Source organism: Alternaria atra, assembly GCF_907166805.1.
Source record: "Alternaria atra isolate CS162 genome assembly, contig: 25, whole genome shotgun sequence".
In the NCBI taxonomy this organism is placed as follows: Eukaryota; Fungi; Ascomycota; class Dothideomycetes; order Pleosporales; family Pleosporaceae; genus Alternaria; species Alternaria atra.
This window is the reverse complement of record NW_025091323.1, coordinates 1,586,279-1,611,639: the sequence shown is the minus strand read 5'-3', so window position 1 is coordinate 1,611,639 and position 25,361 is coordinate 1,586,279. Positions and strand designations below refer to the sequence as shown.

Genomic DNA, 25,361 nt, shown 5'->3' with positions numbered 1-25,361 from the left:
GCATAATAGAAAGCAATTGAGGTATCACACATATGATTCAAAGAGCCGCAAAATTGGATAATGCAGTATTCAAAGGATGTATTTCACAAGCTACTGTATACATATAAGGTCACGGTCACAATGGAACAAGTCTATCTACTTGGCGCACAGTATACAAACCTTGAATATCGAATATTTCGCATCGGGGTGGGGGCGTCGGGGGAGTAGCGTGGACGTGACATCGGAACGGGGATCGAAGGGGGAAAGTGAGGTTGAAAGAGTTCGAGGTGCTACGGACCAACCGAATAGTGTACAGGAGGCAAGGAACTCGAACCGCATCGATATCGACCGATCGACCGAAACAAGGCGAGAAGTCCGAATCGAATGGTATATCGCCGTAACCGTTCGCCAAAGAAGATCCGAATCGAGCTTTTCGACTGCTGAATGCATTAATGTCGTGGCAGGACATAGAAGTAAATCTAGCCTCCACTTGTGAAAGTAACAAATCCCAAAAACCATTTTCCCATCAACAAAACACCGTGCTTGAACCAATTTGAGCACTCGTGTCAATACTAGCCTTGTGCAGACTGTGACAGTAGTCCAGATGCTGCCTGCTAAACGCAACGCAACTCAATTCTACTCAGCCACGTCCAGGTCTTCGTGAGCAGGAGGGGGCGGAGAGTCGACTATATGGATGGTCAGAGTGATGCGTCATGGAAAAGGTCGGTTGCCTTACCCTTGCGGACCTCGGCGGCGGGTTCGGCCTCGCGGTCACGCTCACGCCTGTCATCGCGATCGACACGGTCACGGTCGCCACGGTCATCCTCACGATCGCGAACATCCTTCATCTCTCGGTCGCCGTCAACAGGGCTCCTTGACCTGTCGCGGTCACGGCGGTCGTAATCGCGCTCGCGACGGTCATCCTTACGAGGAGAAGCTCCGCGCTCGCGACGAGGAGAGGTGCTGCGACGGCGAGGAGAGCGAACGCCTCGGTCGGCACGATCACCACGGTCGGAGCGGTCGCCACGGTCGCCACGGTCGCCGCCACGCTCAGAGCGCTCACCACGGGGACGGTCACGACCAGAGTCGAATCGCCATGATGCCGAAGGAGGCGTGCGGGCCCACTATAGCTTGTTAGACGGACCAACGTCATTATTACTGTTCTGACATACCTCGATCTTCAACAAGTCGTCACGGCCGATGCGCTTGTTGTGCATCTCGTGGTACGCGTCATCGGCGTCACGGCGAGACTCGTATTCGACGAAGGCGAAGCTGCTGGCCTGTTAGAGCCTGGGTCGTTTGCTACCGGGGAGGGCCAACTCACAGTCTAGAAGAAGCCGAACGGGGGGCTGGGATGTCGCAACGGACAAGGCGGCCATAGCTTGAGAATTGTCAGATGGTTGTTTCGAAGCAGCGTGTGTGAAAATGAAGGAAGGTGCAGATCGCATCGGCGCGCACGGGTATTGCCGCAGAGGAAGCAGCGTCGCGCGACATCGGTTACAACGGCCGTGGGGCGGAAGAGTACAGAGTGTGCGGGATCGAGGGGCTAGGATGTAGGACGACGATGCGCGTACGATCGGGCTGGGGCGAGGCGTTGGAAGACATACCGTTCGAACTCGTAGGCAAGGTCGCGAGCGCGTGTGCCATGGCCGAAGCCGGTGACGTAGAGCGTGGTGCCGCCGCCGCGAGACATGTTTGTCTTCTAGTTACGTGTGGTGGGTATATAAAAGTGATACGAAACTTGCAGTTGAGACAAGTTGGGGTGACGGTGACGGTGTGGTTGATGGTAGAAGGTCGCAAACGGACAAGAAAGTACTGGAGGCAGCTCAGCAAACGCTTGGACTAGCGCCTTGGCACCCTCACTCGGACGTCAACGTTCACCGACACCTAGGAGATCCTTGCATTTAGTGCTAGATGGAGAAACACTGACCTTCATGGTGCGCCTGTTGTTGCATTGGTTTGTTTGAACATCTCTCTTCGGGTTCTATGGTAAGGGCACCTTGGTCTGACCGATTGGGAAGAGCTCACGAGAGAGGCACGTGAAAGGGTAACTAGTCGTCGGCCATGATCAATTATATACTTCTCGTATCATGTTACTATATAGCTTACGCCGGGAACGCTCCATACGGTGCTCCCTCGAGCTTGAAATATCCAGGCTGAAGTCTTTGGAAGACACCAGTAGGGTCGTACTCGCCAGAGATGCTCTTCAACTTCTGCTTGTTGGCAGCCCCATAGCTAGCGATTACATCTTGATACGGCGACGCGTAGTTCATGTAGATGTAGTCATAGTTCAGATCCTTCTTTGCCGCTTCCTCAACAAGGCGCTCGTACAAGCTGTTGCTGAAAGACATGATACGGGGATTGTCCGCGACATCCGTCCAGAGGATAGCCAGGTTACAGATGAAGATTGGACCGTCATTGGGATCAAGTCCGAGCGCATTACCGCCATTCTGTTGCATCTTTTGCATGGCCGGCACCGTGATTGCTTGGAAAGACAGAACAGGCAGGATTCCAGCAGCGTCTTGGATTGCAGGTAGCATATCGAAGAAGATGTCGATAAAGGCCTTGAAGATATCTTTGTCTACCTTGAAAGTGCGGTCCCAATATGTCTCTTGTACGCCATCCGGAGCTCCCGCACCAAGTTGGTTGGCCAAAGTCGACATGTTTGCAACAGCAGTTTGGTCAATGATCGCTGGGATGGCTTTCCACTCGTCAAAAACAGGAGGCCATGGCGTAGGGTCGGAATACTCAAGATCCTCAGCTGCGATCTTCATGCCAGCCTGAAGTGCGAAAGAAACAATCTGAGCTTGCTTCGTATCCTTGTCTGCGTTGACGGCATAGTTGTAGTAGGCTTCGTACACTTTGTCCCACTGATCCTCGGTATGAGCGCGTTGTCCGCCCCACATTTCACCCTGTACAAAAGTTCTCATGTTGAACTTGGTGACGATACCAAAGTTGTTACCACCTCCGCGAAGGGCCCAATAGAGGTCGGAGTATTTGGTGGCACTCGCGTTCACGATGATACCTGAGGCTGTCACAACCTCAAATGAGTCGATGTTATCGCAAGCCCATCCATAAGCATTTGCGTAGTGGGAGATGCCTCCTCCAAGAGTTAATCCAGAGACACCAACTGAAGAGATCTGCACGGGGTTAGAAGAGCCGCTATGACGTGGGATAGGGAGAAGAGGAGCAGGTGGGGAAAGCAACATACTCGACCACCGATGACTTCAAGTCCATACTGCTCAATCCACGGATACACGTCGCCCCAGCGATTACCCGGACCGACAGAAGCAATCTTCTTATCTGACGATAGGCTCTTTTCGTTGAGTTTCTCCAGGGCAATAGTAATGCCTCCCTCAATGCTAGATCCTCCGGCAAATGCAGCGTGCCCACCTCCTTTCACAGCAAATGGGCATTGCGTAAGTCGGGACAAGAGCACAGCAGTTGAGACTTGTAGTGCATTACTAGGCTTGAACACGCAAAAGGGGTCTACAGCAGCTTGCTGGGCCGCCCAATAGTCGCTGGTGAAGTTGTCGTACGCTACACTTCCTTCCGACAACACAGTCCCGTTACCAAAGGTAAACCTCAGAGCTGCGCACTAGATACAGAGTTAGTAATGGCTCCAAGTGGATCGCGATGATCGTGTAGACTGACAGCTATTGAGCAGGCCCCAGACGAAGATCGTTCCGCCAGACCTGCCAGGCCAGGGATAGCAGTTACATCGACACCATCGTTGAGTAGCGCCTCGGTTACGTTGAAGTCGGCAGGCTCGAAGGTGCTTCCAAGCACACCAGTTGCGAAGGCGCTTATCGAAGCAGCAACCGTAAGCTTCATGATGCCCATTTGCGCGTTTGCGGAAGATGCCGAATGAGGGCAGAGAGCTGGTACCGAGAGTGTGGGCCAGCGACTGAGGTGCAGGGAGCCACTGCAATTAATGTAGGTTGTGCCATGATCACTTCAAAGCGGCAAATGTCACTATTACGGGCGTGTTGTCCATACTCGTCCGACGGGACCCATAGGTGTAGACCTTAGCGAGCGGAAAGGACAGCTCGGTTGCTTTCTTAGTGGATAACAAGGTCTAAAGTTTGTGGAGCTTAGGCTGGTCGCCTGCCGCGAACGAACCGTGGCAAAAGTATAGCATGGCATTAGCACCCAGGACCTGGTGTGGCTGCATGTCAATTTCGATATGGCGCAACATCGGTAGGAGCTCAAAGGACGTCTTGGTCGTTTCCCCAGGGACCTTCAGGGCTGCGGGTAGCCGCGTCGCTTCCAACGGCTTGGATTGCTGTGCCTCAATCATGCAGCTGTTCGCGACTCCACTCCTAAGCGCCTACTGTGAGACAGAGGAAACTCCATGCCAAGTGAGGATTCGAGGGTGGTGTTTAAAGTGGATAGGGAGGAGCCAGCCGTGCCGCTCCTGCATCTTTGCCAGCATCAGGCCTAATATCGCATGGACGCCACCACGCCAGCTGCACACTACCATCCACCTCTTTTGCGCCCGCATTCCTCTCTATACGAGCAATGGCTGAACACTTTTATCCGAATGCCACTGGGCACATTTCCCGACAGCCTGCCTATTGCGCTGAGTGCTGATATATAGCCTTCTTTGAGCTTATCAAGGTCCTCACCGTTTAGGTTTGCAATGCAATAAAGTCCGTTAGGCGTGCTTATGAGCGATATGCTAGTCTCACTGTGGCCAGCCTCGCCGAAGCCCAAATGAACTTTGCTCCGCACCCATGCTGCGCACCCATGCTGCGAGGCGATAGCCTAGAGGCATTACATTCATCTAATGTCTTGGAAAGAGCACGACGGCAGAAAAAGCATATCAGCCGCTACTTTCATCCCAGCTGCGAAGTTAGGCGCTGTACAGCTTCCGACGCTGTAGCGCGACTACGCACATCACCATCTCGAATAGTGCGAGCGGAGAAGTGTGGCCCCAAGCTAAGGCTTATTTAGTCAGGAGGCGTTCTCGGGGGCTTGCTGGTCTTTGTCCGCTACAAGATACCCATCAACACTTCGATAAGGCCATCACAGCTACTTGCGAGGTTCTCGACGAGAGTGTATAGCGGCACGTAAAAGCAGATGATCGGGATACCAAATTCCAGGATCCAGGAACCGTAACCTGGGGCGATCGAGGTCGCTATCTGTCTATCACCCTTGCGGACACGCGATGGTCCCCATGTAATTCAATTTACATATAAGTCTTACAGGCTTCTGCAACCCCGACGCGCAGCTTACCCCGAGCGATCCCTGGCGAGTGTCAGTCGCAAAGCCTTTAACCCAGACCGTCGGGCTTCGAAGACCAAGATATTCAGGCTCTTACTATCTTGATAGCTACGGCACGGTCCTGCAGCGACACAACATCAGGCCCGAAAAAACATGCTCTGCTGGGTTTTGTCGTCATCTACTCAATTACAACAAATTTGTTGAAAATCTACGGTGTTTGTTCGTAATGTCGACGGGCGCCGACTGGATCTCGCAGCATGATCTGCTCCGGATAGACTACGCTATGCTGACGATGACATCGATAGTCTTTCTTGCACGGATTGGTGTCCAGGCGTGGCGGCGCAAACCCATTGAAGCGCAGGACATTTTGCTTTACATTGCATTTGCGGCCTATCTGGCTTTCACCATCCTCTACATCGTCATCACACCCATCTTCTTCAAAATCCAGGCACTCCAAGACGATCGCATGGCGCCATGGCCTACCATGATGGCAGATATCATCCTCGCGTCCAGGGTTATGTGGCAAAGCGGAATTGAGTATTGGACATGTCTTTGGTTCGTCAAGTTCTCACTGTTAGCACTGTACAAGAAGCTGCTCTCTGGGATGCCCAAGAAGTATCTGTACATCTGGTGGGGTACACTAGTCTTCTGCATCATGGTATGTAAGGGTTCACTACGTCTGGTCTTAACGCGCATACCCCTCACAAATCTTGACTGACCTGATATAGACATGGTCTACCTGTATCATCACAGGTCCTGGGCTAGCATGCGATAATACTAAGGCGTTCTTCGACGAAGGCCTTCCGTGCTTGTCACCTGGGGAAACACGCCGACAAACAGCAAATCTCTACTACGCGTATGCAGTGGACACTATGACGAACATGATGGGTATGTACTACTCACACTCACCCAATAGCTCTTTGCAATAATAACAATTGACAGTCATGTTTCTCCCAATCAGGCTTATTTGGAATCTGCAAATGGAGAAACCCAAGAAGATTGGCTGCGGTCTACTGTTCGCTTCTGGTCTTGTTTGCATATTGTTCTCGACTATACGCATTGTGCAGGTTGGTCAAGATGGAAAACCTCGATCGCCCGATCCGAAATGGTTAACCATGTGGACGATCATCGAATGTTCAACAGGTAAACGCAGCAAACCAACCCTTTCTCACCAAGCTGACGTCTTACTAGCTGTTATCATCGGCTGTTGTCCAATGCTTGCATCTATTGTACCAAAGCGTCGTACACTGCCTTCAAGCACAGTCTCATTCGACACGCAGGGGTACGTTCGACAATCACCTAACCGGTCTGGTGAAGGCGCGCCGAGGAGTCATGGCTTGAGGAATATGCTCGGCTCCAAGAGTCGTGAGAAGAGTAGCGAGAAGAACTCGGGAAACATCAGTATGTCGAGGACTGGCCACGAGAGTGAGGAAGAGCTCCCACCACGTCGCACAGACGGTGCCGGCATTCGTATTACAGATGAGATACGCGAGCAGTATAGGCTGCGTATGGAAGAAGACCAACGCATGGAAGAGGCACGCCTTAAGCTTGAGCAGTCACAGGTGTGATTTTGTTCGGCTGAATGTATGAAATTCATTTCAATCATTGTATATTGTTTCACGATCTCATTGAAGTGACTTGATGGGATGACAGCAAGACTGCATGCTGTGTTTGACTAATGATGAGACATTGAATAGTAGGAGACGGCCGTTGTTGACCTAAGATAGCACGTAATGGGAACTCGTTGCAATTGTTAAGCAGCCGGAATTCCTACTATTCAAGCTTGCAGCATCTTCTAGACCAGCATGCTAAAACGATCATGTAGAGCTTGTTGTGTGATGTATAATCCGGGTGGCGAAGAAAGCGTGCGATGAGACAGGCGCTAGTCGGTGCGGCAAGTGCCGAGCTTGATTGCGCAGAACTTGAGCAGGCGCTCCCAGACAATTACTTCCTTCTCCACACACCCACGCCCCAACCCACTGCATCCAACGCGCAACCTCTCTTACGACTGACGAAACACCCGTTACGACCGTCTGAACACGCACTCGCGATAGCATTACGTCATACGTTAGGGAAGTCGCGTTCCTCGTCGCTCCCTTTGTTTCCCACCCACCGCTCAACCTCGACTTCACGCGACAACTCTTCTAGCAACGTCAACCTTCACTATGGCTGTCGACTTTTCGAGCGAGTCGCCTCTGGCGATGCAGCTGCAGCAAGTAGTTCAGCCCAAGCTCGCTGAGTTTGGATGGACAACTGGCGGCGAAGACACGACGCTGTTCGAGTACATTCTTCTTATGCTAGCCAACGACAAGAACGAAGCGCAGGTCGCATCAGAACTCTCAAATGACTTGCTCGACCTGGGCCCGGAGAACACAGAGACACAGCAGTTTGCGCAATGGCTATTCGAGCAGATCGAGCACCTGAAGCAGTCGAGCGGCGGCAATGGACAGGTCACGCAGTCAATCGAGAATCAGATGGATAGCGCATCAAACGACAACTCGGCAGGAGCGCAAGATACAGACATGGAAGGCGCGTCAGAAGGACAAGGCAATATGTATGTCAACACCCTACTTTTCCGCCCCTTTAGGGCAGCCCCTCGTGCGATGAACCACCGCAGGGAGACTGCGCAAGCTCGCAAATCCCGAGTCATGGCGACGTCGAGGCATCCGGTGACTCCTTTGCGCTCACGGCCTTTTTTACACTGTAATGAACAAAGTCTAACAGGGAACAGTCCTACAGGCCCCAAGGCTATGCGCAACGGCAGCGGCGCCCAAGCAGCACGTCCAGCGCGTGGCGGTCGGATGCTCAACCAACTCAATAAGAACATGGACCGCAACAGCGACTCAGTATTACATCGTGTACGTGGCGCCGGCGGTGGAGTTGGTCGGGTCAACGCGCACGCCCGTGATCCGCCAAAAGGCCCACGAGGTCAGAACATTGGTCGCGGAATCGAAGCGATGGCGAACGGTCGTGGTATGGGCAACACCAACATGAACATGGGGCAGAATAACATGGGCATGAATGGTATGGGAATGGGCGGTATGCCAGGAATGCCCATGCCGGGAATGGGTGGTCAGAATAACATGCCTGGCATCGGCCTGAATCCGCAACAGCAAATGGCGCTCATGCAGATGTACGAGCAACAGGCACAGATGATGCAGCAGATCTTCTCTGGTGGCCAGCCAGCCGGCTTCGTTAACCCCAACTTCAACAACAACCGCAATGGAGCTAAGAAGCCATTACATCAGCGCATAGACCGGTCACACCAGGGCGGCAGAGGCATGAACCCGAACGCTAAGCCTTTCCAGAAGAAGGAGGGCGATGACGAGACAATGGCTGACAGCGCAGCTGGAGAGAACGGCAACGGCATGGACGTCGAAGTACCTTCTGGGCGCCCAGATCCCTCATCCACCATGTGCAAATTCAACCTGCGATGCAGCAACCCCGACTGCCACTTTGTCCACCAGTCGCCCGCTGCGATACCCGGTACTCCTGTCGATATGAACGATACTTGCGACTTTGGTGCGGCGTGTAAGAACAAGAAGTGTGTCGGCAAGCATCCGTCGCCCGCACAGCGACAGAAGTTCCAGTCAGAGCAGGAGTGTGCATTCTGGCCTAACTGCCGCGATCCCTCATCCTGTCCTTACAAGCATCCTACCGCCAAGCCATGCCATAACGGGGCCGATTGCACTGTTGAGGGTTGCAAATTTGGCCACAGTGCCATCATGTGCAAATTCAACCCGTGTCTTAACCCCCGCTGCTTGTACAAGCACGAGCCTGGTCAAAAGAAGAACACAACTAATGTTTGGGTTGCTCCTAAAGAGGGTGAACACGTTAGCGAGAGGAAATTTGTTGATGACGAGCAAAAGGAGGAGCTTATCATTCCCGGCAAGGACCAGGAGATGCAACAGGCCCCCGCGAACGAGAGTTTGGATGTGCAGTCATAGAAGGACTTTGAACTGTTGAAATGGGATAAGGGCGGTGGATATGATACCATTGAGAGGCGGATGGAGGGGGATGTTGGGTGGGAACGTAGAGCATTGTACATTTAAGTCTGAAACTGACTGGATGAGGCGTTAATGGTTGGTGGCATTGCCCTGACTTGGAGGAGAGAATTACTGGTTTCTGGCGGCCCTTAGCGGCTGCACTCTTCTTCTCACAAAATGGCGTCCTCTCATGTATGACATTTGTGACTTTCTGACATACCTGCTGTTTACATTGATGTGCGCATGGACAAAGGATTAGGAATACCCTCCATAACAAATACGGTATACGTCGAAGTCGACACTACAGACAATTCCAGCCACAATGGAGAGTATATGCATGGCCACGGATAACACGGTAGGACAAGCCTTGGGAGTACAGCGATTTGCGCTCACGGGTGACTGCGGAGAAACACTACGACGAATGGGGCTTAGCTGGTCCGCCACGCCTGCTCAGCCACCCTCTTTCGTACGCCGCGACATCTGGTGTGTGATCAACTCCGCATTCTACCTATACTCTGAACATTCGTCGCTCCTTCCTTCCACTTCTTCATTCTCTGCTCTCTTTACACACCGTTCGCTCTTTCCTTCTTCGCATTCCTTCTTAGAGGATCGCCATCCACTCCCGGAAGCAAACGCCCAACAAAGTTCGATCGACAGCTGAGGAGAGATTGCCCAGCTTCGCCGCCCAGCAATACGACGTAACAGTCTTTTTGTCCTTCGAGGAGCTACACTCTTACACCACACTCTCTGTGACCTACACAAACTACCAACATGTCCAAACCATATGTACGTCCCCTTCATGGCTGTTAGCACCTCATGTCGCAATGCGCGCCATGATCCCATCTCCTATCCATGTGTTCCCACAACCTACTAACAATCCCTCAGGACCAAGGCGCACCGCCCGCCTACCCACCACCAGCCCACCAAGATGCCGGTCCAGCTGCTGGCGGCATGCAACCCTCATATTACAACCAGGGCGGCGCCGCACCAGACTACTACGGCGGCAGCCCGAACCCCTACCAACAAGGCCAGCCAGGCCCCTACGGACCGCCACAGGGCCAGTACGGACCCCCTCAAGGACAATACGGGTACGGAGGCCAGCAGATGCAGTATCAGCAGGGACCGCCACCTCCAGGTGGCTACTACCAGGACGACAGGAGGGCTGATGGTGGCGGTGGCGGAGGCCTGTTCGCTGGGTTGTGCGCTGGTTTGGCGTGCTGTTGTTGCTTGGACTGCTTGTTCTAGAAATGTTGTTGTGGACAAGCTGAGTTGGATAGATTGACGGAGCTGAAACGCGCAAGAGATGGTGTATCACATGGATCAATTTGGCTTATTGACCGCGGTGGATTATACCATGCGGAGTCGAATTAAGAAGAGAAGGGTTCTGCGTACAGACTATAGACCGATGGGTTTCTTTTGTTCTATTTGGGGTCTCTTTGGATATGACTGATTATCGATTCGGAGGCATATCAGGGAGTACATCCTGCTACCAACTTACCTAATTCGATGATTTCTTTCTCGCAATCTCGTTCCCACCTTTCCATGTCGAAACGTTTCTATTCTTCTTACTGGCTGATTATGCAGGCCTCTTCGTTCGAAGGTCGTTTGTCAGGACGCCGAGTGCGGCCGCTCGAAGCCTGTTGGTGACCCAATCCCATCACGATTCGAGGCTGCATCATTCACATGTAATGCGCAATCGGACATCAACCGAGATACATTTGCTTGTGCTCATGCAAGCAGTAATTTGCACGTACCTCCAGCTTCACCTAGTGGACTATAATCCTCTGGTTTCTGATCTCTTTCGTGGATTCCGCTCAACATCACAGATACGGGTATATAAAAGAACTTCTGTAGAGTGTTTGCCAGCACCAACGTCGGACCGCTTGACTGATACTCTTTTACCTTGACATAGCGGCTTTCAAACAAGGACGACGTTTACTGTGAAGCAACCAGCATCTCTCGTCGCATCTCAAAAGCTTCACTGCTGCTGAAACCAGACATGGCGAGTAACAACAACCCACCTGGGTATACCCCTCCTGCCATTTCCGATATCTCTACTATGAGTGTTTCAACTTCGGCTCAATTGAGCCTTGTGCCTCAGCCGATAGCGACGGCGCGTCTAGGCTTCTGTGAAGTAGGTCGTTTACGAGATTCAGCACATTTGTAAAATAGCTGATGAAATCAGTTATCTTCCAAGTGCCAGGGGGCAACAACGCTGAGTGCTCCCAAATGGCTTTACTGCAAGCAATACAACTACGACGCCGGTGCATACTTTGCTTGCGCCTGCAAAAGAACAAACTCCCTATCCCGCAACGAGTACTTCTCCGCTTCTTGTGTACTGCAAGAATGCAATGGCGATGATGCGAGGAGACGTAAGTACCGTGCTCCGCCTCCAGATGAGAGACATCGGGAGTGAGTGAGAGAGCTAACCCGTATTTCCCTAGTATTTCTCAGCAAGTACCAGTTTGCCTATTACCAGCGTGGTCTGGCACTAGTCGACATTCCCGATGAATGGGCTCAATATAATCAATACCCTCGATACTCACTTTCAGAACAAATTTCATCACCCGCACAATCTACCAGTGAGACAAGCCCTCAACCGAGTACATTGACTCAGGCCATAAGCACAGTCAGCTCTTCGCTTTCATCAGACGTATCAACAACGCAGTCCACAACGACAACCACCAACAAAGCTTCCTCCAACATGCCAAATCCGACGGGCCCAGCTGATGGACAGCTACCTATCTGCGGGGTATACCTTTTCGAAATCTCACTCGTATACATTCGCTGATGTTACCCAGATCTCGCAGAAGTGCATGACTAAGAAGCCACAGGGTGAGGCGTCCTGTAGTACCGGCGATCTCGACTGCATCTGCAAAGCCAGCAGCTCGCTCGAAAACAATACCGAGTTCGACCAGCAATGCGTGCTTGATGCCTGTTATGGAGACATCGGAAGGGAAGGTATATTGCATTGTCCGGGCGCAAATCCATAGTGCTCAATATTAACTCCATTCTAGAATTCCTCGACAGCCTCTTCTATCACTGCAAGAAGGTTAACAAGGAACTTGTGGATATTCCCAAACGCTGGGAACCGTACCTCCCAGTTACCTTCCCTTCTGCAACGCCTGCCGCAGCCCCACCTGTCGACCCCAAAGAACCTGCCTCTGCCTCCCGCAAGCTGAGCGGTGGAGCCATCGGAGGTATCGTCGCCGCAGCCGCTCTCATCCTTCTCATCGTCCTCGGTCTAGTAAAACTTTGGTGGGACACCAAGAAGAAGGCCAACACGCTCCGTAAGGACAACGCCAAGTTGCAAGACGCCACAAATCCAGAAGGCATGTCGATGAGGATCAATACCTTGATCAGCGACTCATCGGTACCTGAGTTTGCATCTCGTCGGGACATTATCAGTGCAAATCGTGGCCCAGAAGTTTCAATGTGCGACGCGTCGACTTATAACGACGCTACACTTATCGGTTCCCCACGAAGCACGGCTGTACACCCCGTTCTCGGCAACAGCGTCGCAAACCGCGAGTATAAAGAGTACGGGGCAAACACCGAGGACTACGCCATGTCGGAGTACGACGACAAGTACACTGGACACGGACGGCAGTATAGCAGGCAGTATAGCAGCTATGAACTTGCCAACAACGAGCTTCGGGATAGACAACCTGGACAGGACTCGCGCAATTCTGACGACGACTCAATGAGCCGCTACAGTGGTCGAGCACATAGCTACGGCGATGATACGGTGGACTTGCAACAGCGGCGAGAGCAAGAGGCAAGGAGCGAATGGGGTATGGCGCAGCAGCGTGAGTGGAGAGAAGAGCGGGAGCAAGATCAGATTCGGAGGAGTGTACGCTGAGGTCCCGTATTTTCTTTTTTTCATTATTGATACTCTCGCCATATCTACCGGCCTGTCGTACACACGAAGCAGTTCGGCGACTTGTGGAATTAGTCCCGCGGTACGCCGTAGGGGGATAGGATACATTTGGAATTCCATCCGTAAGCTAAAGTCGTACATTGGAGGCGGTGCATGCGAACTGGTAGTACGAAAAGAACCTTACCTACCCGTTTATGTGGTTAGCCGTTTGCCAAGTGTTGTTGAGATTATCCTGCCGGTGTTTGTGTGAGGTGAAGAAGGGGATGAACGTTTATTGGATTGGGGCGGTCTGTGGTCGGTGAGGGGAGCAAACATGGAGTAGTTGCACTTAAGAACGCGTAAGTCCAAATACATTGCGGTTTTGATGGGCTTCTTCTCTCCGATCCTTGGCAACCGACATCGATGTGCAATATGTCACTGTACGTTCTACTATTGCTATTCAGCATCGTTGCTGCCCAAGAGCGGGACAAGTTCTGTATCCCTCCGAAGACGCCGTTACCACTTCCTGCTTGCACTGTAGGTAGCTATCCCTAGCCATACAATCGACCTGGTGGAATCTATTGCTAACACTGACACCAGAGGCAATGTCTCATCGGAGCAGGCAAGGTTCTCGATGGCACCTGCGCCGACAACCTCAGTGGCTTTTGTCAACTTTCCGACGTTGTTTCCACACACTTCAGGATGTATGGGCCATGTCTTCTCGAGGCATGTCCAAGTGTGACAGACCGACAAGGTAAGTGTTCGTCCTACGCAAAACAAGGATCTTACGATTTACTAACATTCGGCTTTAGACTATGTAAATATGTTCAAGGCGGTGTGTAAGGGCACGGATGAGTTTAGAACTTCCACGTTTGGGGATGACTTCAACTATAAAGACTTGCTCACGGGGACACCATCGGGTAGTGTTGCGACAAGTACTGAGGATTCGACGAGTAGCAGCGTGGCGACGTTAGCGGATATACCGACCACCATTAAGGTAATCACGGCAGCTACTTCAACATTGTCAACTAGCCCCTCGACATCGAGTTCTTCGTCAAGTTCGGAGACGGAAAAGTCAGCAGACGCACCATCGTCGCCACCAGCCGCTTCAACGCCAGCTGCAGCACCCAGCTCTACAGATATGGGGAACCCCACGTCTGCCATAGTAGCGCCACCTCCAAACGATTCCGGCCATGCTCTACCTACATCACAAGGGCAGAACGGCGTCAATATTAATACCCACGTCATTGTCGCTACGACCTCCCAAGTCGTAACTCATTCCGCCACTGCTGCTGGTGCTGGTGCTTCTCCCACCGTGCCTACTCTCAGCACCACCACTATCGTTGGTATAGCAGTAGGTGGTACCGTAGGCATCGCTCTGATCATTGGACTCATATTCCTCTTCCTGCGCCGTCGCAAACGTCGAGCCTCTCTTGCCTCCTCCGCAGACATTTGGGAGCCCTCACGCAAGACCAGTCCAAAACCCAAACTTCCGACGATTGACGACGACTCGCGCTTCGAGCGATACTCAGAAGTTGGAGCTGGTAAACCAATGCGTCAACGCTCGAAGGCTGAACTACACAGCGAGAGCGCACCACCACCACCACCTCGTCTCCAGACTGCACATAATGGCTATCCTAACCCGCCAGAAATGCATGGTGGAAGTGATAGTAAGAGCACGCAATACTACCACCATGTTCAACGACCAGAAACGCATCGTCATAGTAGCAACATGGACTCTCGGTATCCTCAGATGGGCTCCCACGCCGTTACAAATATGCCGTCACCAGCGTCACCCGTCTCTACTTCTTCAACAATGCAAAACTGGCATGCCAACTCGCCATCTGGAGTACCTAAAGTCAGACTGAGTAGTGCTGATCTCCCCAGCGAAGGAATGAGGAGTCCGGTGAGCGAACTTGGCACTAACGCACCTCTCCGCTCGACACGCTCGGCGGAACTTCATGGGACGCATATAATCAGTCCGATCAGTGAGCTTGGAACGGGTTCTTTCCTTAGTGGCGAGAACCAGGCGGCTGAACTGCACACTGAGCCTGTACTGTCGCCGAAGCTTGGACCGAGGGGTGGAGGAGATATGACGACTGTTATTGCGGAGATAGAGGGGTCGAGTATGCTGAAAGGGCATCGATCTGGAGTTTCAACAAACTTCTAGTTCTTCCAGAAGATATTTGGGAATTGTCGGGACGGCTCTGTAAGATTAGATGTAGTAATACTAAAGCGCGGAACAATGCTATGAGCCTTCCGTCCCTGATTCACAATTTCATCATGGCTTCTGCTCTTGTCACATCCCTTTTGAAAGTGTTTCAACTACAACTTCCTCGTCTCGGCATCTCTTCATGAGCATTTGAAAGATGAGTTGCACAGGAGCGGTGCACAAACGTGTATCATCACCGATGCGTCACGCTTGTATGACGATGTGCGAAGTAACAGCCGCTCCATCGGAACGTGAAACACGGCTACTACAAGGTAGTGCTGGGTGAACTGGAAAGAAAAGGAAGATAAGGAGGAGGAAAAACAATGCCAGTAAGACCATCGGATGATGACCTTGCGTCAACGAATGTCCAGGTATTCAATCTTTTCATTGTCTTTTACTGGGCTCACACACCTCTGAGTAGAGCTCAGTCATACAAACGGCTTTGCAAACCATGCAGGATATCTTCCATCCTTCCATGCAGGTTCCCGCTGGTGTAAGTATTGGCAGGTCGGCTATCAAGCTCTTCTTGGCTAGTCTTCGTGGTGTTATGAAGGCGAAGGGTGTTAAGAGAGGCCTCCTCCTCGTTATAGACAGGCCTCCATGTGAGAAGCAGCTATCTTGAGCGTATTAGATCACGCTGCTCCAACAAAACATTATTTGTGGTGTGGCAGTGTGCACTCAGCGAGCTTGGATCGGCAAGCTCAGCAGATTTTGTACGTCCAGATGGAGTATTGACTAGACATTCGATCACGTAGACCGGAGGTAGTGAATACCTGCAGTGCGCAGAATTGTTTGGCTTTGCTATTAAAAGCATGCGATAGCTCCACGTCTACTGGAGGGCTGAGTTAGCATACATAGATTCTCCACTAGTATCACGAAAGGCTACAGCTGAGACCAGTGTCATATTGAACTCAACATACGTACGTAAATTCACGTTCAGTGACCTTGACCAATAACTCACATTATCCCAGCAAGCTTTTCTCACCCTAAAGCCACCATGGCAACTACCACGCTTACAACATCCCTCATCACAACCTCCACGTTGGGGGTTGAGAGCGACTACGGCGCTGACCACAACGACTTTATTTACTTTGGTGGCCACGGCAAAGCCATCATGATCGGACTCGCAGCCACTGTTGCGATTCTCTTCTTCGTCCTTGTATGCATGGCGTGCTGCTGGCCGAAAGAGAAGAAGAAGAATGACCGAGGGAGATACGTGACAACGACCTACTGGAATGGGGCTGGGAACAAGGAAAGATGCTGTTGAGTGGTGTGAGAACACAGGTGTGTTAGGGATATGGCAAGGTTGACACGAGAGTTGTGACGGGGATGAATAGTTAGGCCCTAGATCTTCTATAATACGGACGTCTGAATGCGCTTGGACTTAAAATTTTGCTACGATCAAATACTGTTGTGAATAAAAAAAGATCTTGTAGCAGAGCGTGTCGAGCCGCAATGGTTCTTCTTAGGAATTATTGGGCAAAGTGTATGGTTGATGTAGTGGACGTGCCCGCGAAACCGGAAGTGGATCATGGGGCCGTTGGCGGCGTTGGGGACGTCCGCCTCGGTACGCGGCAACCTGCGGGTACCGTGTTTGACGGCCGTCACGCACGGATCGGAGTTACCGGCTGCCCTTCTCCTTCTTATATCAAAGATTGTAGATGCTAGCACCGCATCGCTTCTGCCTCATCTGCCAATCATAACCTCTATGCGCGTCAAGTCACACGTAACTCATGTCTTACAATTCACACTCTACCGGCAGCTTTAGGGCTGGTAGTAGACGCCAACAGCGAGTGGGAGAGAAAGAACCCATCAAACGCCAAAGACTAACTTTGGTTTGCGATCACTGCAAGGCCTCCAAACTTCGATGCGACAAGGGCCGGCCCTGTGCTAGCTGCGTCAGGCGAGATGGCGGTACATCCTGCTCTTACAGTGGATTGTCACGTGGGAGCGGCCGGCCCGCCATTGAGGAAAGGCTACATCGTCTTGAAGCTAATGTTATTCAATTGCTGGACGCAGCAGATGCTCCAGAGTCAGGACACAGCTCGAAACTGCCTTCAAACTCCACTAGTAACCATGTGAATCTATCCGGTGGTCGTGGGCCGGGTTTACTGGAGGACCGTTTCCCTACTGTCGTGGAGGACATCATGGACAGCATTCACCAGCTGCGCTTGGAGCTACCCAACACGATCGATGAGCCTGATGTTGAAGAGCCGATCAACGGTAGGGAAGACATGGTCGATCACTTTATTCTCGGCTTACCAGTCCCACTCTCAAAAGATACCATTTTGTCACGGTATATGCCATCACAGAAGGAAGCCGAGCAACTTCTTGGAACTTACTTCGGAGGTGGCACCTTTATCCAGCCATTTATTCATGCACAACAGTTTCAACGAGAATACCACACTTTCCAACACGGCCAGTTCCATACAGCCTCTGGGTTCTGGCTTAGTATCCTATTCTCTATCTTCTCAATCGCTGCCTTTGTTCGTGAAGGAACAGGACCAGAGGAAACAGCGCACAAATCAAGCCATAAATTCCATACTGCAGCAGGACAATGTTTGGTGCTTGGTAGGTATTATGATACTCGGCAAAACGCCCCGGAAGCATTACTCTTGTACGCCCACTGCAAAGGCCTTAGGAGTCTTGATCCTAGCCGCGAGTGTGGTGCCATCGTTTGCATGGCCGTACGACACGCATACGAATTAGGATACCATCGTGATCCCGACAATTTCGGCAGGTTCACGGTGTTCGAGGGTGAGATGAGGAGACGCTTCTGGGCTTGCTGCAAGCAGGTGGACACCATGGTCTCTTTTCAACTCGGGCTTCCAAATAACATTATTCTCGATAATTGCGATACCAAGTCTCCTCTAAACTTACTGGACTCTGATTTCAACTCCGACGTTCAAATTCTTCCCCAACCCCGACCAGAAAGCGAGCCGACCCCGATTTTGTGGTTCATTGTTAAAGACAGGTTAATGCCGGTATTTGCCAGAATATGTCAAGCCGTGCTGTCTTTGCGTCTCAAGAGCGAGATACAAGTCATGGAGTTGGATGCGGAGGCGAGAAAGGCATATGCGACAATCCCGGACATCCTGCGATGGCGCCCTGTGTCCGAATCCATTACGGATCCATCCTTCTTGATCATGTCTCGACTTTTCCTTGAGCTGCTGTACCTCAAAGGCTTATGCATCCTGCACCTGAGATACATGGTACGTGGTAGCGCCAATTGCATTCTTCAATGTATTCAGGCCGCTTGTAGCATCGTACGAAGTATCGCCGATATTCACTACGCATTTCGACCTGATGGCCATCTCCAAGCGGTGAGCTGGATGTTTAACAACTACGTTATGACCGATTTCTTACTAGGTGCGAGCACCCTTTGCCTTCACGTCAACTTGGACCATCGAAGAAGAGCCTACCGGAATCCGATGATGCCCACGTTGGAAGAAATCTCCTTGCTTCTCAAAAGAGCTCACTCTATCTGCGTTGACAAATCCTTGTCTAGCACCAACGCGAAGAAGGTGGGACAGGCCATAGAGCGTACATTAGAATCAGCACAGAGCAACCTATCTGTTTCGCTACAGCCAACAGCAGCATCAGTAACAGAATCCCAGCAGCAACCAACAATAGGCATCCCAGTACCAGGACTCACGGACTGGCCTATTGACTATACTGATCGGGATTCATCCTCAGAGTATCAGTTCACCTTTAGTGATCTCGATCCTTTCAATTTCATAAGCAACGGGTTTATAGATATCGAGCAATTCTATAATACGGACACATTCGCTGAGGACTTCAACGTTGCAAGATAAAACAGGGCGCAAAATTGTGGTTCATCTCAATTTCAATCCAAGGCCAAAAGTTCTGATTCTCAGGAGCTACCATGGCTGAACATTATTCTTGCGCACCACCTTTCCAACATCTGCATCCCGACGACCTTCAATGACATCGCGAACAAGTTCCGCTCCAATGTTCGGATCGATTGCCCCCATCTTCTTCATAGCCTCAGGATCACCACCCAAACCTGTGGCTAGCATGCCGGGGCTGATTGCGAACACCTTCACGCCATCCTCCTTAAGGATCCGGGCCCATTCCAGCATCATCATGTTCATGCCAGTTTTGGCCGCTCGATACGCCGTGACTGCAAACGCTTTCTTGAGCCAGCCTTTGGGAGGGGAACGGTTTATACCCATCGCTAGATTGTCGTGTTCTGTGAGGGTGCTTGTGCCGCTGGTGATGAAGATCAGTCGTGGCTGAGACGACTCGAGAAGCAGTGGAGCGAAGGTATCGGTCACTATATATGTGCCAGTCACGTTGACGTCCCAAGACTTGTTCCACATGTCTCTGGTGGTCATGTTACCCTTAGGTACCTGCTGGTCGAATTGCGCCCCTGTGCTTAGTTAGTTTATGTACAAACTTGTCAGAGTTGTCTCATATATATACCTGCATTATTAAGAAGAACATCTATCTTGTCATGTTTCTTAGAGACCGCGTCGAACGCTTGAGCGATCGAAGCGTCATCCTCAAGGTCGATTTGGATTGGCTCGATGCTGCTTGTGGAGTTGGGATATTCTCGCTTGACTTCTTCGATAGCAGCTGTAGCTTTGATCAAGTCTCGAGCACCAAGCAGGATGGTGTATACATTGGTTGATCTGTATAGGGCCTTTACTGTGTACAGACCGAGGCCAGTGTTGGCTCCAGTGACAAAGATAGTGATCCGGGAGGTCATGCTTTCGAAATGGTTACTCTGGGGAAGTGTTGATCTGGCTGTGTATCTACTCAAATATGATTCTTTGCCATTTATATACCTATGCAGGCCTTCGACATTGCTTACTGGCAAGCTCCTGCAAATGTGTTCAAAGAAGTGACGCTAGCCGGAAAAGGAAATATTTATCGGCCGAGAGATTCTATTGCCGGCACAATGAGTCCTAACGCCGCTGCCAGCGTTTCGATAGCCTTATACATTTCTAGTGTTGCACCTCATAGTAAAACAGTATTTGGTAACGCGAAGACGGGTAAGCAGGATATTGAAAGAGGAATAAGAAAAGATCAGTACCCAGTCGCTGGGCCTCGAACAACGTCCATATCATCTCTTCCACCATAATTGTAACCCGTCAGGAAAACACCTTCCAGTGAGACCGGATTCTCGTTCCAGAATCTCTGAACCGTTTTCGCAGCTTTGAGAAACCGTTCTTCAATATTGGTTGCATTGGTGCTCAGACACCCTTGATGCACAATTCGGCCATCTCTTTTCCACACCTTTCCGTTGACAAGGACGTGTTTAATATGTCCCACATGGGAGTGCAAGAGAACAGCAGTGACAGGATCACTCCAACCCAGCATTCCTGGCGCCTTTCCGTCGTATACTACAATGTCCGCCTTCGCCCCAACACGCAAGACACCAAGATCATTGCGCCTTATAGCTTGAGCCCCAGACCGTGTCGCCAGCAAAAAGCCTTGGTTGGTCGACATCGGATTCCGATTCACTACGATCCTCTCCTCGGTGGTAAGGTGTGTCATCAAACGTTCGCGAACATTCTGGAGCCAGATCCTTGCTTGAGTGATCATATCGCCGCTGTTTGTATAATGTGTGCCTACGCTGAGAGATGCTTGATCTAGGCCGAGATGTTGTTGACTTACCTCCCGAGCGTGTGACATTTCGAATTCCGGGGCATATGCCATGTAGTGATTGTAGGTGCGCAGTAGTGTCAGATCCGTGGCCGTGAGAGATGTGCCGTGTACAAACACGACTGGTATCGTAGTATTTAAGAGGTGAGTTCCGTTGGCCAGTTGTATCTGTGCAAGTACAGACGGGTTGTTTTCTGATGCGTACACGCCGCCAACCGCATGCGTCTCGAGCACAGCAATGTCAAATTCACTGTGGAAGATCAGAGATATTCAATACCCAAATTGTGATTAACGGAGTTCTTACCTCATCAACGCAGAGATGGCTTGTATCTCTGGTTCTACACCAAAAGTCCATCTTTCATACGCAATACCAAGGCTGACAGTACTTTCAGCCAAAGTCCCGTCAGTCATCAGTGTTCTAAAATGCTCAACTTGTTCGTCGAATGGAAATGTCTCGTAGCCCCCCAGGTTGTATGCGAAGATGCTCCTAATACCACTGTCCTTGGTTGCCTGGATATATGCATCGACAATGTCGCTCGTGAAAGATCCGGATGCGTGATCCACGATTGTCGTAACGCCTGCATTAACAGCTTCGCATAGTCCGACCAATTCTGAGTGATAAGATATTTCTGGATCGTAGATTCTTGCGGCAATTGTTGTGTTGGCCCATCTTGTGAGGTATTCTGCTAGTGTACCAGTGCCGCCTATAGAGCGATGAACGGTTTGCCAAACGTGGCGATGAGTGTCGATATGACCAGGTGACAGTATATCTCCTTCAACCGAAATACGGACAGTGCCCGCTGGGATTGAGATTGTCGAGTTCGTGGGGAAGATTGCGCTAATGGTATCGTTGACAACTAGGAGGGAATGGTCACGCAGTGCTTCTAGTGAACCACTCGTTTCATTGAAGGATATTATGGTACCGCTTTCGAAAAGGACCGGTTCGCTGTGAGAAAGCGAAAACACAGCGAATAAATAGAGGAGTCGAAGTACTTGCTGCTTCATGGTGTCAATTGTTGGACAACGGATATTACGCAAACTGTGATGAGGCTACTTACCACACTTGTACTTGAATACAAAGGTCGGACTGCTGAAGGTGTTGGTCGTTCATTGGCCCATAACCTACTTATCGGACCTTGTTCGCGTTGCACTGAACAGGTATGGACGGACTAGTGACCAACTCTCGGGTTATGGCTGATAGTTTCGCCGGATCGCAGCTCGGTCTCCGCCAAGCCCGACCCGGACATAAGACATTAACAAAATGCGAAGCAGTTTCTGGAGTGTCCAGCAACGAAAACGCTCGGATTACTCTTAGTGCCGGAGTTAAGCCATGATATCTGCTTTAATGTCTTCGATGTCCGGCAGCTAAGAACAAAACCAATTAGTTCTCAAGGATACCTGATCGTTTCGTGTTTCATGATATGTGCATAGTAACAGAATATCACCAGGCAAACAATAATCACAAAAGTCTTTAAATGTTTGGCTGGAGAGCGGCTGCTTGCGATTGCTTGGCCACAAGTTCAGTGGCTCGCATGTACCTTGCAACGTCAGGCTATTATCATGTATCGACAAGGACGGAATGTTACACAAAGGATGCTAACAGTAAGGGTGGTATTAGTGTTCTATCCAGGGCGATAATCGACGGGTACGCATCTCTATGCACTACAGAATTAGTAGGCAGAACCCTGTGACATGCGACACAGCCACCTTCCTTTCCAAGTTGAGATATACCAAGCCTACTAGAAGCAGAGAAATGAAAAAGATATGAAGTTTGTGTTTTCGCGCTTCGGCCTTTCGCTGACTTTCAACGCCGTTGGAATCTTGGTAGTGAACGCGTCAAGGCACATTGCCACCGATGAACTGAGTTATATAGAACGATCATACACCCAAATTTAGACCAATATCTGCCTATTTTGTTTCGTGGCACAGCTGGAAGACCATCGTCTTGGAAAGTCTGCATATAATGAATAGATCAGAATCATGCGACATCATCTTCTCCTACCCCTTTTCGGAGTCTTGACAAAAGCCGCAGAATCCAAGCTAAATAACACCTATGAGTACATAATCGTTGGATCTGGTCCAGGCGGAGGACCTCTTGCAGCAAATCTCGCCAAGGCCGGCCATTCGGTTCTTCTCATCGAAGCTGGAGACGACCAATGGAACAACTCCAATTCGGCAACAGTTTGGAACAACCCAGTCGCTATAAACGATCCCCTAACCCGTTGGGATTTTTTCGTCAGCCGCGACGAGCCCCAATTCGATGAAGGGTTTGAGTTTACCACCTGGAGGCAGGCGAACGGAGACTATTATGTTGGATTGGATCCACCAGCCGGTGCCGAACGCCTTGGAGTCTATTATCCACGAGCAGGAACTCTAGGAGATTGCACAATGCACAACGTTGCGTCAATCTCCCTTCCAGCTGACGTCGACTGGCAAGACATTGTGGATACCACTGGGGACGACTCGTGGACTACAGCGAACATGCGCCAATATCTTGTGAGGCTAGAAAGATGCCACTATCTTGCCAATGGAAGCACTCCCACTCATGGATTTACTGGCTACATCGATACCTCGCTGGGGGATATATCGTGGGCCTACAATACCACGCCTGTAGCAGAACTGGCGCTTAGACACCAGAACGCAGCCGCGGGCGAAGGTGTCTGGAACTTGACTCACCTTGTTACCAGAGACATCAACGAGGATTCCCCAAATAGAGACGATACTGTTGGAGTTTTTGGGCCATTTACTCATTCGGATCATGGAGTTCGGTCAAGCCCTAACAACTACATCCGCGAGACACTGGCCGATGCAAGGCATTTCCCACTGTTTATCCAGCTAAACACTTTGGCAACTAGGATATTGTTTTCCAAAGCTGAAGGGAAGGGAACAAATAAGTCGAGGCCCAAGGCCATCGGAGTCGAGTTTCTCAAAGGCAAAAGCATGTATTCTGCCGATCCAAGGTATGATCCTGAGGTACAGGGCGTTTCCGGCAAAGCTTTTGCCTCCAGGGAAGTGATCGTTTCTGGTGGCGTATACAACACTCCGCAGCTTCTCAAGTTGAGTGGAGTTGGGCCCAAAGAAGAACTTAACAAGTTCAACATCCCTGTCGTTAAAGATCTCCCTGGCGTTGGAATAAACATGCACGACAACTACGAGACAACCATCTATGGGACGTTCGCAAACACATTGTACGGCTTCTACGATATCTTTGCGAAGACCTCGAAAGCCCTAAGGACCAGAGACATACACTTCTACCGCGGCGCTATGCAATTTATTGGATTCTGGCCTAGTATGCTTGGCTGGAACCCTAACGAGTTCACATGTGGTTTCATGCAACTTCACTCAAGGAACATCAATGGCTCGGTAACTCTGAAGTCTGGCAACCCTCGGGATATGCCCAATATCCACCTTGGTTTCTTTTCGCAAGGAGACGATGATGACCTCGCATCGATGGTAGAAGCCATCAACATGGTTCGCCCTGCGTTACAAGAACTTTCCAACAACACTTTCACGGAGTTGCGCCCATGCGCCGCTGGCACACTCTGCTCCAACGACGCTCAGGCTAGACTCCACCGCACCAACGTCTACTCACACCACGTTACTGGCAGCTAGGCTGGCAAATGGGTCTCCTCATCGGGAACTCAAATCCGCGATATCTCTATAGGTTCAAACCACATTTGGACGATGAATAACTTATTATATAGCTTCAATCTAGACCTATATCTTATGTATAGAAAGTCTTTCTCTAAGTCTTATAAATAAAAAGTTATTAGCTAACCCACGTTGCTAAGAGTTGGGTCTCCACATTTAGCTCCGATCTAAGATTTCTAGCTAGCTACTTTAGCTAGCTAGATACTTTCTATATACAAAATATAGATCTAGATTTAGGCTATACAATAAAGCATTGATTGTCTACATCAGATTAGAGTTCATAGAAATATTGCAGATTCTAAGATCCCGATGTGGAGACCCATTTACCAGCCTACTGGCAGCTGTGCAATTGGCTCGGATGATGACCCGCTAGCAGTTTTAGACTCCAAGTTTCGTGTTCGTGGGGTTGATAATCCCCGTGTTGTTGATGGTTCTGTTTTTCCAGTACAGCCAGGAGAGTTACCTAGTCTGCCGACATTCATGATCAGCGAGAAAGCTTTAGATGATATCTTAGTTGACATATAAATATGTTTTGTGTATCTTCTAGTACACATCGATATCGAGGCACGACCAATCAGCTGTAGTTTAGGACTCACAGAAGCTGAATTATGTACATGACTAGCTTATTCCATTGTCCACTCTAAACACACATGCATTACAAGACGGCGACACCACACTATCGAAAATAGACTAGAAGAAATATGTGCAGATCTGTAAAGGTGCGTTGTAGTCTTTGTAGACGAGGCTGTTGTAAGATCTGTGCAAATGTAGCAACACCAAAAATAGGTCTACAAATCAGATACTTGTGCAAATTATA

The 25,361-nt window shown here is 50.5% G+C and overlaps 12 protein-coding genes across 12 annotated transcripts; 8 read left to right on the top strand and 4 right to left on the bottom strand.

Moving 5' to 3' along the window:
* Nucleotides 1-615: 615 nt before the first annotated feature.
* ALTATR162_LOCUS5547 (uncharacterized protein) lies at nucleotides 616-1,672 on the bottom strand (the record flags this gene model as incomplete). The annotated part of the gene is made up of 5 exons (XM_043313166.1): nucleotides 616-665; nucleotides 716-1,103; nucleotides 1,152-1,251; nucleotides 1,304-1,360; nucleotides 1,587-1,672. 5 exons carry the CDS (start codon nucleotides 1,670-1,672, stop codon nucleotides 616-618), a joined length of 681 nt encoding a protein of 226 aa, XP_043169101.1.
* A 412-nt stretch (nucleotides 1,673-2,084) lies between these two features.
* Nucleotides 2,085-3,813, bottom strand: ALTATR162_LOCUS5546 (uncharacterized protein; the record flags this gene model as incomplete). The annotated part of the gene is made up of 3 exons (XM_043313165.1): nucleotides 2,085-3,119; nucleotides 3,191-3,577; nucleotides 3,634-3,813. The coding sequence occupies 3 exons, from the start codon at nucleotides 3,811-3,813 to the stop codon at nucleotides 2,085-2,087; spliced, it is 1,602 nt and encodes a 533-aa protein (XP_043169100.1).
* A 1,618-nt stretch (nucleotides 3,814-5,431) lies between these two features.
* Nucleotides 5,432-6,773, top strand: ALTATR162_LOCUS5545 (uncharacterized protein; the record flags this gene model as incomplete). The annotated part of the gene is made up of 4 exons (XM_043313164.1): nucleotides 5,432-5,863; nucleotides 5,934-6,093; nucleotides 6,148-6,348; nucleotides 6,397-6,773. 4 exons carry the CDS (start codon nucleotides 5,432-5,434, stop codon nucleotides 6,771-6,773), a joined length of 1,170 nt encoding a protein of 389 aa, XP_043169099.1.
* A 597-nt stretch (nucleotides 6,774-7,370) lies between these two features.
* Nucleotides 7,371-9,152, top strand: ALTATR162_LOCUS5544 (uncharacterized protein; the record flags this gene model as incomplete). Its single annotated transcript, XM_043313163.1, has 2 exons — nucleotides 7,371-7,759; nucleotides 7,937-9,152. The coding sequence occupies 2 exons, from the start codon at nucleotides 7,371-7,373 to the stop codon at nucleotides 9,150-9,152; spliced, it is 1,605 nt and encodes a 534-aa protein (XP_043169098.1).
* Nucleotides 9,153-9,962: 810 nt separating this feature from the next.
* ALTATR162_LOCUS5543 (uncharacterized protein) lies at nucleotides 9,963-10,436 on the top strand (the record flags this gene model as incomplete). The annotated part of the gene is made up of 2 exons (XM_043313162.1): nucleotides 9,963-9,977; nucleotides 10,077-10,436. The coding sequence occupies 2 exons, from the start codon at nucleotides 9,963-9,965 to the stop codon at nucleotides 10,434-10,436; spliced, it is 375 nt and encodes a 124-aa protein (XP_043169097.1).
* A 1,459-nt stretch (nucleotides 10,437-11,895) lies between these two features.
* On the top strand, nucleotides 11,896-13,053 carry ALTATR162_LOCUS5542 (uncharacterized protein; the record flags this gene model as incomplete). Its single annotated transcript, XM_043313161.1, has 3 exons — nucleotides 11,896-11,943; nucleotides 11,993-12,152; nucleotides 12,209-13,053. The coding sequence occupies 3 exons, from the start codon at nucleotides 11,896-11,898 to the stop codon at nucleotides 13,051-13,053; spliced, it is 1,053 nt and encodes a 350-aa protein (XP_043169096.1).
* A 429-nt stretch (nucleotides 13,054-13,482) lies between these two features.
* Nucleotides 13,483-15,220, top strand: ALTATR162_LOCUS5541 (uncharacterized protein; the record flags this gene model as incomplete). The annotated part of the gene is made up of 3 exons (XM_043313160.1): nucleotides 13,483-13,587; nucleotides 13,651-13,804; nucleotides 13,863-15,220. 3 exons carry the CDS (start codon nucleotides 13,483-13,485, stop codon nucleotides 15,218-15,220), a joined length of 1,617 nt encoding a protein of 538 aa, XP_043169095.1.
* Nucleotides 15,221-16,259: 1,039 nt separating this feature from the next.
* Nucleotides 16,260-16,529, top strand: ALTATR162_LOCUS5540 (uncharacterized protein; the record flags this gene model as incomplete). Its single annotated transcript, XM_043313159.1, has 1 exon — nucleotides 16,260-16,529. One exon carries the CDS (start codon nucleotides 16,260-16,262, stop codon nucleotides 16,527-16,529), a length of 270 nt encoding a protein of 89 aa, XP_043169094.1.
* An 880-nt stretch (nucleotides 16,530-17,409) lies between these two features.
* On the top strand, nucleotides 17,410-19,077 carry ALTATR162_LOCUS5539 (uncharacterized protein; the record flags this gene model as incomplete). Its single annotated transcript, XM_043313158.1, has 1 exon — nucleotides 17,410-19,077. One exon carries the CDS (start codon nucleotides 17,410-17,412, stop codon nucleotides 19,075-19,077), a length of 1,668 nt encoding a protein of 555 aa, XP_043169093.1.
* A 66-nt stretch (nucleotides 19,078-19,143) lies between these two features.
* ALTATR162_LOCUS5538 (uncharacterized protein) lies at nucleotides 19,144-19,994 on the bottom strand (the record flags this gene model as incomplete). The annotated part of the gene is made up of 2 exons (XM_043313157.1): nucleotides 19,144-19,655; nucleotides 19,709-19,994. The coding sequence occupies 2 exons, from the start codon at nucleotides 19,992-19,994 to the stop codon at nucleotides 19,144-19,146; spliced, it is 798 nt and encodes a 265-aa protein (XP_043169092.1).
* Nucleotides 19,995-20,314: 320 nt separating this feature from the next.
* Nucleotides 20,315-21,898, bottom strand: ALTATR162_LOCUS5537 (uncharacterized protein; the record flags this gene model as incomplete). The annotated part of the gene is made up of 2 exons (XM_043313156.1): nucleotides 20,315-21,143; nucleotides 21,198-21,898. The coding sequence occupies 2 exons, from the start codon at nucleotides 21,896-21,898 to the stop codon at nucleotides 20,315-20,317; spliced, it is 1,530 nt and encodes a 509-aa protein (XP_043169091.1).
* Nucleotides 21,899-22,873: 975 nt separating this feature from the next.
* ALTATR162_LOCUS5536 (uncharacterized protein) lies at nucleotides 22,874-24,505 on the top strand (the record flags this gene model as incomplete). Its single annotated transcript, XM_043313155.1, has 1 exon — nucleotides 22,874-24,505. The coding sequence occupies one exon, from the start codon at nucleotides 22,874-22,876 to the stop codon at nucleotides 24,503-24,505; it is 1,632 nt and encodes a 543-aa protein (XP_043169090.1).
* Between the last annotated feature and the right edge of the window lie 856 nt (nucleotides 24,506-25,361).